Source organism: Saccoglossus kowalevskii, chromosome 2 (assembly GCF_978046115.1).
Source record: "Saccoglossus kowalevskii chromosome 2, keSacKowa6.1, whole genome shotgun sequence".
NCBI classification, from domain to species: domain Eukaryota; kingdom Metazoa; phylum Hemichordata; class Enteropneusta; family Harrimaniidae; genus Saccoglossus; species Saccoglossus kowalevskii.
The window spans coordinates 39,277,710-39,294,495 of record NC_140642.1 but is presented as its reverse complement, the minus strand read 5'-3'; the positions used below and the strand labels follow the sequence as shown (position 1 = coordinate 39,294,495).

At 36.2% G+C, this 16,786-nt stretch overlaps 1 protein-coding gene across 1 annotated transcript; it reads right to left on the bottom strand.

Annotated features, from left to right (window-relative positions):
* Positions 1–48: 48 nt before the first annotated feature.
* Positions 49–16,649, bottom strand: LOC100374314 (putative methylmalonate-semialdehyde/malonate-semialdehyde dehydrogenase [acylating], mitochondrial). Its single transcript, XM_002734138.3, has 13 exons — positions 16,571–16,649; positions 13,991–14,038; positions 12,836–13,072; positions 12,154–12,232; positions 11,742–11,865; positions 11,437–11,467; positions 9,420–9,567; positions 3,718–3,899; positions 2,164–2,293; positions 1,885–2,066; positions 1,174–1,353; positions 764–862; positions 49–616 (listed from the first exon to the last, which is right to left on the bottom strand). The coding sequence occupies exons 1-13, from the start codon at positions 16,607–16,609 to the stop codon at positions 512–514; spliced, it is 1,584 nt and encodes a 527-aa protein (XP_002734184.1). The 5' UTR covers positions 16,610–16,649; the 3' UTR covers positions 49–511.
* Between the last annotated feature and the right edge of the window lie 137 nt (positions 16,650–16,786).

Here is a 16,786-nt window from a genome sequence, read left to right as displayed (position 1 = left end):
GCATGGCTGCATCACAATCAGTGTTGTAAATGGCAAAGATTAAGACAATTGACAGTGACACTGGTTATTTATTAATTTCAATATCACATATTAGTAAGGCTAATATCCACAATGTTATTGCTTAAAACAAGACTTAACATGTCAATGGCGATACAACACCATCTCATATATATACTGTTTAATTTTCAGCACGAGCAAGTCACTGAAATACTTGCTGCTAGAAAATGTTGCAAAAATTCATGTCACAAAATTAAAGTGATATACAGTAATACAAGCATGACTAACAGATTGATCTTAGAAACGTGTATTAAAAACTAGTTTTGACTCCCGGTAGATTATACCTATAATACCCTTTCCAATTACAATTTTCTGGCAACTAAGATTGTAATATTAGCATGAAACCAATCACTGCAGAGAGTAAGGAAGACTGGATAAGTGGTAAATGAACACCTTGCACTACTGTACATGTTTATATTCTATTTAATATTAATTTGATGATATCTGGAATTGGTTACTTCGGGGTAGGGAAAGCTGTGTCTGGCTTACTACCATACGAGACGTCCTCGCTTTTCCATGACGATGTTATTGTCTTCAACTGTGTATAGAAATTCACACCCTGTAGAAAAAAATAGAAACACATTAAAAGTTAGCATATAATTGCGACAACACAGATTGTGGTTTGCTGGACCAAAGTTTTCATTAGACTGCCGCTAAGTGAACTTAAATGAATAATGAAACATTTTGTTAATTAAATTAAACTTACAGCTTTTCCATAGAAATTGGAATCTCCCAGGAAGGATCCTCTTGACCCAGTAAATGAAAACATAGGCAATGGCACTGGAATGGGAACGTTGATTCCAATCTACAGGAATAAGCAATCAAGATACAATGTATTACCACGATCACCACCAAACACTGCTCACAGTACATACAAACAATACAATACATACAAGCCTGATGCTTATTAGCATAAAATGTTTCTTTCTCAAAAAGTAGTCAATACATGTGGTCATCAGGAGTTGATGATCAGTGTTGTCACATGAACAATCATATGACCAGTGTTTCTATGTACATGCAGATAAATTATTGTACTTGCAAGCACAAAAATACACACACAAGCAGTCAGTTAAAACAAAAATTAGGATTTGAGCAACAAAGCAATAGTCATCTCACCTGCCCAACATCAATTTCATTTGTAAACTTTCTTGCAGTCGCTCCATTGGTTGTAAAGATAGCAGTTCCGTTACCATAGGGATTGGAATTAATAACTTGTATAGCCTCATCCAAAGTATCTACTGACATTATTACTAAGACAGGCCCAAATATTTCTTCTGTGTAACATTTCATGTTTGTCTGCAAGGCAAAGATAACATAATTACAAACATGGTTACAACTCAATCATGGACCAGTGGTTTGGCCCAGAGACCATTGAACTTGTTTACTTTTTGTGTGTGCAATTGACAATAACCAGTTTACTGTTATTAAATATGTATGTATGTATCACAGCAGTTCATGAACTAGTTGTTATCAGTGAACATTGTTAACAATTCAGATATCCACAAACAGGTTGGCTAAAATGTAAACAACAACAGTGCAGTGCAGTGCAAAGGCATATAGAGCATGCTTGAGTAGCAAATATTAAAACTAATATCTAATACTCTGTACAATCAGACCCAAATATTGACTTGCTTTGCAGATTGGGGGGGTGTAAATTTTTTTTTGGGGGGGTAGGGTTGCAAGTCATGAGGAAGTGTTATCAGGATGAAATCTGAAGGGGTTCGAAAAAGTGTTATTGGGGAGGAGAGCTCACAGGGTGTAATTTATAGGGTTGTATTTTGTAAAAAAAAATTATTTAATTTAATAATAAGTGAAGCAATATCTGACCTTGACATCGGTTAAAATTGTAGGTCCAACAAAGTTTCCTTTCTCATATCCTTGTACAACAATGTTTGTGCCATCTAAGATAAGATTAGCTCCTTCATTAACACCACTTTGTACCAAATCACAAACCCTCCTTTTAGCCTGCGGTGAAATCAGAGGTCCAAGATCCGCACCTTTTTCAACACCTATGTATAAAGTAAACAACAAATGAAGTCATATTATCATAGCACCAATATAAAGTTTACTAGAAAATGGTTTGGAAACAATGACTGCTAATCTCACCAGCAGAAACTTTAAGACTCTTTGCCTTTTTAACTAAATCAGGAATCCAGTCTTTAGAGTCGCCTACGAATACTGCTGTGGACAATGCCATACACCGTTGACCAGCAGCACCAAAGGCAGCAGCAACAAGCTGTAAAACAACATGATATATTTATAAAAACATTTCTCATCCACACAATAGTGTATTATCTATACTGCACTTACCCTGGGAATCCCGTCTCATCCACACAATAGTGTATTATCTATACTGCACTTACACTGGGAATCCCGTCTCATCTACACAATAGTGTATTATCTACACTGCACTTACCCTGGGAATCCTGTCTCATCAACACAATAGTGTATTATCTATACTGCACTTACCCTGGGAATCCCGTCTCATCAACACAATAGTGTATTATCTATACTGCACTTACCCTGGGAATCCCGTCTCATCCACACAATAGTGTATTATCTATACTGCACTTACCCTGGGAATCCCGTCTCATCCACACAATAGTGTATTATCTATACTGCACTTACCCTGGGAATCCCGTCTTATAAACACAATAGTGTATTATCTATACTGCACTTCGCCTGGGAATCCCGTCTCATCCACACAATAGTGTATTATCTATACTGCACTTACCCTGGGAATCCCGTCTCATCAACACAATAGTGTATTATCTATACTGCACTTACCTTGGGAATCCCGTCTTATCCACACAATAGTGTATTATCTATACTGCACTTACCCTGGGAATCCCGTCTCATCCACACAATAGTGTATTATCTATACTGCACTTACCCTGGGAATCCCGTCTCATCCACACAATAGTGTATTATCTATACTGCACTTACCCTGGGAATCTCGTCTCATCCACACAATAGTGTATTATCTATACTGCACTTACCCTGGGAATCCCGTCTCATCCACACAATAGTGTATTATCTATACGGCACTTACCCTGGGAATCCCGTCTCATCCACACAATAGTGTATTATCTATACTGCACTTACCCTGGGAATCCCGTCTTATCAACACAAAGTTACCTAACAATTTATCGTGGGGAGAGTGATTGATAAATACAAATCAATATTAACAATATTGCAGTATTGAAACACAATGTAGAACTGTCTAGGATAGAATCCTGTCATGTTTTAGCAAAAATGTTTATTCCATTGAAGACACACACTTCTTGTGTGGATGCCATGGTTGCATTTAACTAATTAGAATATACTACACTCTAAAACATCCAATGTGGCCATACTATAGCATTGATCCAATGAGTACAATGCATCTTGGTACATCCGTCTCATTCAAGGTACCAAGCAACTAATAAGAAAATGGGGATTACTCTGGATGCAACATCTCTGAATACACAGTCAGGGCACACAGTCAGGGCACACAGTCAGGGCACACAGTCAAGTAAATTGTTTCAGTTTAGAGCATGGCCAACCCACTGCCAAGCACTGCTGAAAGGCTTAGTATGCTTGATTTCAAGACACAGGTTTTTTGTCTGCATTTTTTTCAAATCATAAAACATTCATAACTGGCATTGTCACTGTACAAACCTGATTGATTGAGCTTTCTTTATTAGCATCAGGCATGATAACACCATGGTTCTTAGCTCCCATATTACTCTGTACACGTTTCCCATTCAGACTTCCTCGTTCATAAATATATTTCCCAGCTTGATCAGAGCCAACAAAGGAAATAGCTTTAATTGCTGGGTTATCACAGATAAAGTTTACAGCTGCAAACAAGAGAAACAATGATTAATAAGGTGATCACACAGACATGGCAGCTTTTTACTGATTAGGCAATTAAAAAGCAGAATGTTAGAGTCACATATAAACAAAGACAAGTCATGTGCCAATACATTTTTAAATTTTACATTTTGTAGGTTTCCAAAATTCACACACACGGAGGTCTGCGCATGCGTCACAATCACTAGCTTCGAATCGGACGGCTCCAGGAAAAAAGAAAGGAAACTAGCCTAAAAACAACGTATTTTAACGAAATAATGCCTCAAAAGAAAAAAACAACAACCACAGGAAAAAATGAGACCGATACGACAGAGAGGAAGGTCGACGAGATGCTAACGACGAACAAAAAACTTGTGGAGTCCCAGGACCGTATTATCCAAGATGGCGACCTAGAAAAAGCAATGGAACTCGCGGAAGATCAGCGATCAGCGGTAGTCCTCAGACTGTTGTTCTCAATTAGGAACGAAGTCTCGAAAATCGACCCACTGAAGGAGCAACTTACAGAAACAACCAAGAAAGTATCGGACATTGAGGTATATTTAAACCAGATGAGTGATCGCATCGATGAAGTAGAGAAAAGTCTAGAACACGTGACCAAAGCAGCCGACGTAGAAGAACTGGCGGACAAAATAAAGGAGCTAGAAAACAGAATGAAGATAACAGAAATAAAGAATGAAGACTTAGAAAACAGAGGGAGAAGAATAAACCTGAACTTCTTCAACTTTGAAGAAGGGGTAGAAAGAGAAGAAAAATCCTGTGCCCAGTTCATAGTGAAATTCATCATATCCCACATGGAAGTGAGGGGCGTTGGAGATCGCGTGGCCATCCAACGCGCACATAGAGTGCCAGCGCAGCCACTTCGTTCAGGGAAACCACGGCCTATAAAGGTGGGATTCGTGGACGCCAGTATTGCCAGAAATATTTTGTTCGCTGCTCCTAAATGTCTTCGGAACAACCCGTATGCTGGAAAGGAAATATTCGTGACCGACGATGTGAGCAGGAGTGTACTAAACGAAAGAAAAAGACTGGCTCTCTACCGAAAGAAATTTCAAAGGGAAAACCCAAAGAAAAAGTGTTACATAGCGTGGCGTGTACCGGCGACCTGCATGATCGAAGACGACAGAGGAAAAATGAAGGCTGTGATGGTAAAGGACTTGCCAACTATCAGTTAAGACTTTTATTATATGAAGCCCTCATGGCATTTATTAAGTTTATCTCTGACTTCACATTACAGAACTTGTAATTAGGGTCACAAGGAAATATTTACAATTAGACGGGCAACATAAGTATGAAATAATTAAAAACATATTCATATTGAGTACCTGGGAGCCGTCCCATGCTGCAGTACTCTACTGTTTCTTCCAGTTACCGTGTGTCCGTTGGCTTTTGCCAATGTCCTTAATGTTTACTGTTTTTGTTTGTGTTACTTAAAAAAATTGGGCTTATTCAACTTTGAAATTTCCTGTAAAACCAAGTACAAACATGTGCATTCATAGAAGAGCAGTTGTCTATTGTGACCCTCAATGTTAGAGGCCTCAGGGACTACAACAAGAGAAAGAAAATTTCTAATTGGCTGAAAGAAAAACACTTTGATATAGCATATTTGCAAGAAACACATAGCACCTCGGCAGATGAGATTTTCTGGTCTTCTCAATTTAAGGGGAAATGTAGTTATTCACATGGAACGACCACCAGTAGAGGAGTGATGACTATAATTAGAAATACTGATAAAGTTAATAAACTAACACAGGATACGGATGGGAGAATCTTAATGATTCAAACTGAAATTGATAACTCTCAATGTATTCTACTAAACACGTATGCACCCAATAGAAAATCACAACATGCTGAATTCTTAACTGATTTAAAAATTAGGTTAACTAATATGATCCCAGATCCAAACAGTACGATAATCTGGGGAGGTGATCTGAATTTTACAGTGGATAACTTGATGGACAGATCAGGAGGGAACCCCCAAGCCTGGACTAAATCGGTAGACATTTTTGAGGATATCACTGAACAATTTAGCTTAGTTGACATTTGGCGAATAAGAAATGAGAACAAAAAACAGTTTACTTGGCGTAGAAAACGCCCTACTATTCAACAAAGCAGACTGGACTATCTAATAATTTCAGATGTTTTGCAAAATATTGTTAAAAAAGTTGAAATTATACCAGGTTTAGCTTCGGATCACTCCGCTGTTTGGCTACATTTAAAAAATTCTTGTCAGAAACATGGTCCTGCTCACTGGAGATTCAACTCCACTCTAACCAAAGATAAAGAGTATGGAAACTTAATAAAGGAAAAGATTGAAAACTGGCAGAAAGAATTTAAAGATATAGATAGAAGTCAGTTATGGGACTTAATTAAATACCAGATTAAAAAATTTACAATTGATTACACTAAAGAAAAAGCAAGAAACCGTAAACAGGAAATTGAGGACTTGGAAAAACAGCTTAAAGATACTCAACAGATGTGTAGTGACAGCCCAAATGAGGACAATTATAGCAATATGGAAGAAATGAAAAGGAAATTAGAAGACCATTATAATTATAAGGTAGAAGGTGCTATAATAAGATCACGGGCTAGGTGGTATGAAAAAGGGGAAAAAAACAACAGATATTTTCTGAATTTGGAAAAAAATAACAGAAAGAAATCCTGCATCAAACAATTAAAAGTAGAAGGGGATAAAACTATAGAACAACCAAATGACATTTTAACAGAAATAAAAACCTTTTACTCTAGGCTGTACTCAAATAAGGATTCGATAGAGGCCACTAAATTTCTTAATAATACTGCAATTCCAGTGCTGGCAGAAAGTTCACAGGCAAAATGTGAGGGACTTCTAACTTCAAGGGAAATTTTTGATACATTAACTTCAATGAAAGAAAATAAAAGCCCAGGAAACGATGGCTTAACGGTTGAGTTTTATAAGGCATATTGGCCACTGGTAAGAAATCTGGTAGTGAACTCATTAAACTTGGCGTTTGAGCAGGGAGAATTTTCGACCTCTCAGAAACAAAGTATCATTACACTAATAGAAAAACCTGGACGAGATAAACGTTTATTGAAAAACTGGAGGCAAATTTCATTAATGAACGTGGATGCAAAATTGGCATCCAAATGTCTTGCTAAGCGATTGGAATCTGTTCTCCCTGAATTAATTGGCGAAACCCAGGCAGCTTTTGTTAAAGGCCGCAATATTAGTGATTATGCAAGATTAATTAGTGAGGTGTATCACTACATAGAACAAACTGATAAGGAGGCTCTGCTAATAGCAGTAGATTTTGAAAAGGCCTTTGATACGGTCAGTTGGGAGTATCTTGATAGGGCATTAGAGAAATTTCAATTCGGTCCTCAATTTCAAAGGTGGGTGAAATCATTGTATACAAATATTGTATGTTGCGTGATGAATAACGAATATAGTATGGGATACTTTGAGTTGCAAAGGGGGGTCAGACAAGGAGACCCTCTGTCTCCGATGCTCTTCATTTTAGTTTTAGAAACTCTGCTGATGGCTATTAGATCAAAACAAGAAATCAAAGGCATTATCATATCGGGAAAAGAAATTAAAGAAGCAGCATTTGCGGATGACATGTCATGCTTCATTTCAAACGAAAAATCTGCTGAGGTGCTATTTAACTTATTGGGGGATTTTGAGAAATGCTCAGGGCTGAGAATTAACATGGACAAAACTGAAGCTGTCTGGCTCGGTAAATGGAAATATAGGCAAGATAAACTGTTCGGGGTTAGATGGCCCACATCTCCTATCAAAATTGTAGGAATTTACTTTTCTCACAATCAAAAGGAAAATAGGAAAATAAATGTTAAAAAAGCTATGGACAATATGAAAATTATTTTGAACTGTTGGAAGAGCAGGAAACTTTCTCTTTTTGGCAAAGTCCAAATTATTAAAACTTATGGTATATCCCAGTTCACATATATTATGAGTACAACTGCAGTTGGGAATGAATTTATTCAGGAGGCTCAAAAGACTGTGTATAATTTTATATGGGAAGGAAAAGACAGAATTGCTCGTAGAACTATGATAGGAGGTGTGGGCCAGGGCGGTTTGGGTATCCCAGACATGCATATCCTCAAAAAACAACAGAGGCTACTATGGATTAAAAGATATGTGGATCCAAATAATGAACATCCATATAAACTATTTATTGATGAGCAGCTTAAGAGTATAGGAGGTAATATCATCTTCCAATGTAATTATAAAACAAAACTTTTACCAATTCGCTGTACTGACTTCCTGCGAGAATGTCTTGAAATTTGGGAAGCTGAAACTAAAATGAGTTACACAAACACAAACCAAGTAATTTGGAATAACGAAAATATAAAAATAGCCGGAAAACCTATTTTTTATAGAGAATTGGCTGAAAACGGAATTAAAAGAGTTTCAGACCTGTTTAACGAGAATGGTCTTATACCATGGGAAACAATAACCCAAAATGAATGGACTCTACTACATAAACTAAAATGGATTGGCCTTGTTACTGCCATCCCCGAAAATCTAAAATACAAAAACACTGACATAGACGAGATAAGCTTATCGGTGTCTGGAATTCCAACACCGCTTGATGCGATCTCAAAACCCTATATAAAAAAAGAATTAATAGACAGGCAATTCATCCCTCCAGTGAGTCAAAAGAAACTTGAAGAGATGCTGAAACTTGGCCTAATAGAATGGAGTAAAATGTACAAATTAATGATAAAAATGAGTATCGACAGCAAAACACGTGAATTTCAGTTTAAACTTTTACATAACATTCTATATACAAATGACAAACTTCATAAAATAAACCCAGAAAAGTTTCCTACACAGATGTGCACATTTTGTCAGGAGAATCCAGAAACTCTGGAACATATCTTCTATGAATGTGAATATGTTGTTGCACTTTGGAGAGACCTACTTTTTAGTTGGGGAAAGATATTAAAACAAAATTCACCACCAAGCAGAATGTGCTTAATAATATCAGATCCAGGCGAATCGTTGACAATAAATTTTATTAGCCTGTTAGTTAGGAAACATATTTACCACTGTAAAATGAATGATATAAAACCCAACTTCAAGGGTATTCTAACGTACATGAAAAGAGTCTACCAGTGTGAAAATTGGATAGCAAATCATAACAATAAAATGATACAGCACTTAAAAAAGTGGTCCCCTTTAATACCATATATGGAATAAAGGGGCAAATGGTATGAACTAGAACAGATAGAAGGTTCTGGGTTTGAGCAATAAACAATTCCTCTTCTGAAGCTTTGAGAAATGTCACTTTGAAAAACTTTGAGTTATACAGGAATGTAAGCATAACCACTTTATTCACAGATATGTAAATTTTTATGAGTACCCAATAAAAAAAATATATTAAAATAAAAAAAAAATTCACACACACCCACACAACATATATATATATATATATATATACATATATATATACACACACACACACACATATACACACACACACAACAAAGTATGTTTAGATACACACCATCATGTGCTCCGTGGATAACATTGACAACTCCTTTTGGTAGACCTGCTTCGGCAGCTAGTTTAACCAATAACATAGTAGCACCCGGATCCCTTTCAGATGGTTTTATAACTGAAGTATTACCACAAACCGTTGCCAATGGAAACATCTAACGAGAAAAAAAAACAATACTGCTTTAATATTATAAAAGATATCCCATGTGAGTTTAATCCTATGCTTTGGCTATGTGAACCAATGTAACCGTGACGACTATTATGTGATTGATACGATAGGATACTAGAGATGAGACATGTTTCTTATACATTTCATTTCAGTCATGATATCAATCAAATTCTCTAAAACAGTATGCAGTTACAGTGGCCCCTTGCTAAGTTGCGGGTGTTGGGATCCAAGCAAAAACCGCAACTTATCGAGGGCCGCGACTTACCGAGGGACGTCGTGAAAGAGGGAGGTCGTGCATTGAAAAACATATAAAAAGCACATATAAACCCTCGGTTTAGTTAATTGATGTATCATCACATGTGTCAGGCAGTATTCGAATAAAATCATGATTATGTTTGCTGTAAACATTGCGTTGATTATTTTGTTTGTGTCTGATATTATGTGGGCCGCTTGCCGTTGCTTGCGACTTCGACGGTAACAGCTTCCAAAATAAACCAGTTTCATCGCAATTATAAACATGTTCGTCAAAATAACCACCTTCATAGATAATTTCTCTCAGTTTTTCGGGAAAAGTTCCGACAGCGTCAATGTTCCCAGATCGAGCTTCGCCTTGGATTGAGACTGCGTGTGTCGATAGCGCGTCTTCTTTGCCATCGCAAGAACCACCCAAAGTCGTCATATCTGAGTTGTAAGCTTTGCATTGGGTGATGGGACCAGATAGTGGAGTTCCGGCAGACCGTTCTTAAAGAAACGTAAACAGCTTTATCGGTGTCATCATTGTCGGACACTTTCGCTTGTTGTTCTGTTCAGTCCCGCCTCTTGGTCAACTTTGAAAACAAATTTACTTTTCATTTTTTACCCACCCACGAATAGTGGGCTCAACCACGTGCAACCCTTAACTTGGTTTGACACGGTCGATCGCCGTGAGTTTATGGCGTACGAACAGGCTGTATAGCTTTCGCTTTGACATGCTGCTCAATTGAGAAATAGAGATCAGAATTCTATGAATTCAACTCATTGTAGCGAGTTTTTGTAGAGGTATACCAAAATGGGACCGGCCAAGAAGTACGTACGGTCACTACTCGACACCCCTGTTGACCCCTTGAGTAAGGCCTCCGTCACCCATTGCGTCTCAGCAATTGACGGACAGTAGGTGTTAAGTTGTCTCTTTAACGGTTAGTTAAAAACACTATACCACGAAACATTAGTCTTTGTACTTCAAAACTGCTGTCAAAAAACAATAGACATTTTGGGAGCCATCCAAGTACCTGCGACTTAGCCGAATCGCGACTTACCGAGGCGCGACTTAGCGAGGGGACACTGTATATTAGTGTAATATTATTATATTAGTGTAGTGTTTAACAATTTGATGAAACTAAATGTAACTCTGAATATGCTGTAGGAATGGGTCTATAGGCAATAACAAACAAAAATAATTAACATTGACTTTCGTGTGAGATGTCAATCTTCTTATTTAGACAAGTAAATTATTTCTTGGTGAAATCAACAGAACATGGGTTATCGAAAACAAATCTGCACTCATTCGAACATTTCCTGTATACCAGGTCAACTACGTCACCAATTTAGGATTATTGACATTGAAATGAACACTTTCCTTTGTTAAACTGAACATAGAAGCGTTACAAGGGAGTGATGGGAAACTATTTTCTAAACATTTCAAGTTGTTCTCTTACTAAATTATTACAGTACTACAAGTTGGAAAAATATAAGTTCTTCATGAGAATAGCACAAAGTATGCACTCAGCATAAAAGGCTATATAATTGGTGAATACAATCTCTGTACTGTCTTTGTGCATACATTCTGGTATGCTATTGACAACTTCATACTACTTACCCAAAGTGGAATCATGGCTGGGAAATTGAATCTACAGAAAAAAGCAATGAGTGAGAAAACTGAACAGAAGTTAAGATTGTGAGTTGTTACACAGGGTATAGAATTAGCCATTACAGTTTTTAAACCTAATTTAATTTGAAATTGTCCCATGAAAATTCAAATATTTTTTGACATAAAGTTGATGCCAAAGTGATGTCCATTGTCAAGTTTAGTTTTATTCCAGTATGTGATTTCAAAATAAAATATTGTAACCTGGAACATTTTGCAAACTTATTTCAGGAAGAAATAAGTATTCATTGACTTACGGTGTGATACCAGCGGTGACTCCAAGAGGAATTCTATACGAATACAAGTCCATGTCTTTTGATATCCCTGGTAAAGTTTCACCAAGTTGTAAAGAAGTAATACCACAAGCATGTTCTACCACCTCTGTAATCAAATATAAACAGATTCAACTATTGACCACATTGTCTTCAGCCATGTGTTGAATTGTCTATGAACATTGCATTTGATCCACACACATATACCCTGTAATGCATAGTGTGGGACCTACAGCAGGGTTCATACAACATGAAATTATATATTTTTTTCACACCTTTTTAGGGATTGAACCACCTAGTGCCAGTAATGTCTTTCTACTTGTGTCTGTCAGTTCATAAAACAATACAACAGGACAATAGTGATGTTAACCATAATAGAATAAATGAATCAACTTACGTAATCCTCTAGCTACGTCACCTTCAGCATCAGCTAGTGTTTTACCTTGCTCTAGAGTAATCAAAGCAGCCAGTTCTTTCTGCAATTAACAAATTAATATGCCCTTTATTAATGAAGCAATTCAACCAATCCTTGTGTTTGGATTTATAAATTAAGTCAGCCTTCTCAATCAGAATTTGAAATGATACAAGTTACATGATGTACTGTGAAACTGCTATAATTTCAAAGGAGACAAATTTACTCAAATTTCGTCAGTCAGTGCAAATTGTGAAAATATTTAGCAATGACAATTCTTGCCTCCAACAGTCATTTTCACAAACATCTTTTACTTTATGAAAATCTTGAAATTGGTGTAAATTTCTACAAGTGAAAATTTATAGTGTAAAGTTTGATTGCAATCAGTCAAGGCATGTCAGATATCGCTCATGAATAACATTCTTTAAAACATTAAGGCCACTGGTCTGCATTTTTGAATCTGATTTTAAAATATAAAATACCTGGAATCAATCATCATGATATTCAGTGAATGTACAGAAGCATGGGCAAACACATGGGAATATGCATGTCCCCATCCCATTTTCAGTCTTCGTCTTCTTATAAAAATCAACGTTATTCAATGTAAAAATAAATGCTTTAAATTATGTCAATACTGTCCAAGTCAGAAAAGTTAGATATTACTTACAACATTTTCTTTGATAAGGCTTTGAAATTTAAACATGACTTGCTGCCTTGCAAGAATTGATGTGTCAGACCATGCAGGAAATGCTTCTGATGCAGCATTCACAGCTCGTTCCATCTCAGCCTGAGTACTCTTAGGAACTCTGGTGACCACCTCATTGGTAGCAGGGTTGTGAAGATCAATCCAATCTTTGGTTTGAGATTCCACAAACTCATTATTAATGAAAAGTTTGGTGGTGGGCTGGAAAACAAGATGTTAGAAATGATTAGTCTAAGTAGAGTAAAAATGTAAAAGATGAAACTTGCACTTAAGTTCAAGGCTAAAATTTGAACTGGGTTTTAAATTCACTGAGGGAGAAAATGATAAATTAAAACAAACAATATGACTAAGCTCATTAGTTCAAGGATGACACTATGAATTTCAAATCCTGAAAACGTGTCAGAAATGCCAAAACAGTGAATGTTGATATAGGATATACACTCTAAGATAAGCAACTGCAACTAACATCAAATCAACACGATTGGACATCCTATGTGACATCCATTTTACAGGTTATGCATGTTGTACCAGGGTTCTTTTCAAAGTGAGCCTCCCAAAGCACTATAGAGTTGGGAGGGGGGGGGGGATTTATAATATTGAATAAACAATAGAGTTGAATCATAATCAACAATGATTACCACATTGTATTATTATGCAAATATCCTGGGACTAATACTGGTTGTAGGCGTTTTGAATATGTGAGAGTGTTCCATATGTGTTTCTTATTATAGTAACATGTCACACATTCCATTAGGTTGCCCAACCCTTTGAGTGGCAATGTTTGGCACCATTGATTTTGTTACGGTCTGCTTCTTCTCAATTGAATTGTTGTAGAATTGATAAACCTTTTGGTCAAAAATAAAAACAATATCTGAAAAAGTATGAATCAAAATGGTGATAAAATTTAATGACAATCTCACAAAATGTGAATTTTTGTACTAAATTTTTGGTGGGAAAAATATCTTTCAGTCAGATAGTTAACATTTTCCAAATCATGGCAGTTTGACGCAATTTTCATCTAAACTTTCTTCAACTGCAGTATTTGGTAACACTATGGCAGGTTCACAATAGTTAATCTTAGTAATCAACTAGTTCATTTCATTCCTTCAAGATACTTACTGTGCCAGAGCTGTATGGTCTCAGAGAGACTTGCAAAGCATTATAGATCTAGAACAGAAAACAATATCTGATAAGTTACAAATAACAAAAAGACAGTCAAATCAGTATTTATTTTGGTATTGGTGGGTGATCATGATTGGTCATCCAGTTCGAATAATAGGACTGTCTATAATGTTTTTATTTTGGTATCGTTTGGTATCATGAAGAATCATCCAGTAGTTGTCCATCATGTTACAGTACGAGAGAAATAGCACAGTACAACCATTCTGATGCACAATCCTTTGTGGTCAAATTTTGGACACCAGCACTGGACCAGAATGGAGCTGTTTTTAGTATGTAGGAATCCAGTATGAAATCTAAAATATAAACCATGGTTTAGTAGAAAATCTAAGACCAAAATAATATTTAAATAAAAGATACTGTATATGATAAATACAAATTTATTAATACAGCAAAAATGTGGTACATCATGTCAATTTATACTCTACAATTGTTACACATTCCATTATGTTGTATATAATAGAAGCTTGGTTTAGTCAACAGCTGTTCAGTGAAAATATTATGTCTAAGAAAATTTAAAGTTTACTATTCATAGTTACCAATCACTTTAATCTTGGGATTACACATTTAGGGTTTACGATGATGATATGGCACCTATTTTAGGGAATCAACAGTGTCGGTTCTCATCGAGCAACAAAATAAAAATGTAGCAACTTTGTCTTGTAAACCTACACTTTTTCAGTTTAATTATTCACAAGTTATTTAAGCAGTTGTGACATTCTAATGAACATGCTATTAAATACAAAACACTTCATTTTGGAGGTGGATCGTCCCAATTACGAGAAGAAAAAGTTGCTACATTTCTTTTATTTTGCCAAAACCTTTGATGGCGTTCCAACAATTACTTAAATTAACTATAGCTCGAGTATCAACCGACGCACAGCTGAGGTCGATGCGACGGCGTACTGTCCGAGTGCATACTTTGTGGTATCCTCGTAATAACCTTATTATTATACATCTTTTCCTCCCAATGATACCGGTACATCACAGAGATGCCGAAATCCAAAATGTTTAGAACAGTATCAGCAAACTTCTTTGTGTGGAGTCTGGTCAAACCCTGGTGGCAGCCATGTTTGTTTTTATTATTAGAGGATGCTTATGCGCGTAATTTTTCCATATTTGGAATTGGCATTTCCTAATGGCATTACGGTGACAGATGTATAATAATATATTATGATAACAAACCTTTCGAAAAAAACAAAATTGTGCATTATGAACATATCAACAGATAAGTGCTAATTCCAGGATTATATCCACAAATATTTAGGCATTGGTGGAGAACAGCATACTTTTATGGGGCGGGGGCACTGATAGGTGGTGAAACAAAATCAATTTTAGTTATATTAAATTATGTCCCACTAGAGGAGGCTGGAATTCTAAAGAATGATGGTACCTGTTTCTATCCTGAATTTAATTTATTGAGTCCTATAGCATCCATTATAATATTCTGAATGAGGAACCTTATGAACAGTGCATTGCAACACAAACCATTTTTTTTTTACATATTTATATTTTTTAATATTTTTAACTTCTAATGCTAAATGTCACATGTTCATTGCATACGATTTTAGACTACTGACTTCTTAGTCAATTTTTTTTGGTGAATTATCCAACAAAAATGTTCATTTACTTCCGTTGATGCCCTGGATGTACAAAAATCCATAATTATGACTAAATAGTGGCATTTTTTATTAATCTTACATACATGCTAACAATTGTTATTTTTTATTGGTTACGTACAATTTTTTGATATTATCAAGATGTGGTTCTGCCCTATTTGCTGAACATCAATGGTACTGTGACTGATTTATTTTTATTTAAACTGAGCTGGATCCTGAAAGTTCCTGCCATGGAAGTTTTGGTCACTATTGGTCACCCTGGAAGGGTCCGCCAGAGAAGTTTTGGCCACACCTGTTTCATATCTTGACGAGTTTTTGCAGTTATGTTTACTGGATATTTATATTTACTGATTATTTACTAACAAGTTTATAACAAACTCATGCACTGTACTCAAACCAACTTTGTTGACATTATTTCTTTACAAAAATGTTTTAGGTATGTTTTTTGTTTTTTTGCCTAAAATAAGAAAAAAATTTAAAACTGATTCACGAACTCCAGGTGCTCGAAAATGATCATCACTTTCACGCAGTCCCTCTTTCACCAAATCATGTACATTTGTACTATGTACTGCCCACTACGCACGCTAACATCACGCTAACATCACGGAGGTAACCAAGCATAAAATTGTTTTTAACTTAAATGATATGAATTTATACACGTGTTACGATACTGGTGGGATAGTTGATGCACAGAATAAGATGAATTTGATGCTAAAGAACGGTACTGGCTTTTGGCAATCGCGACAATGATTGATGTCCTAAGTAATGCCGTTTACAGGTCACGTACTCAATGAACTTCTGCCTGCAGAGTAAACTGGTAGAACATAGCTTGCAAGGAAAAGGTCGCCTTCATACAAGCTTGAATGATATGAAAAATAAAAATATGCTTTTGTTTCTCTACCTTGGGTCTGAGATAAACAGTGCGCACAAGCCCAGCCATGATTATCGAAGCCTACTGTCCAGAGGATTCTCGCAAAGAGAAATACCCCCTAACACGGTGTTCACAAGATCATGCCCTCAAATATAAACCTATCTGACAAAGACATTCTTATATTAATTAGAAAACGGCAACTATATTGTGACTATATATAATTACATAATTACTGTTCATACAATT

Bases quoted from the DNA above. Each gene is read 5' to 3' on its own strand.
- LOC100374314 (XM_002734138.3), bottom strand. From the start codon at position 16,609: ATGGCTGGGCTTGTGCGCACTGTTTATCTCAGACCCAAG. The intron at 11,468-11,741 runs GTAAGTCAATGA...TTTTTTCTGTAG, and splicing joins GTCACCGCTGGTATCACACC to ATTCAATTTCCCAGCCATGA. The intron at 1,354-1,884 runs GTCAGATATTGC...TTTGCCTTGCAG, and splicing joins CAATTTTAACCGATGTCAAG to ACAAACATGAAATGTTACAC.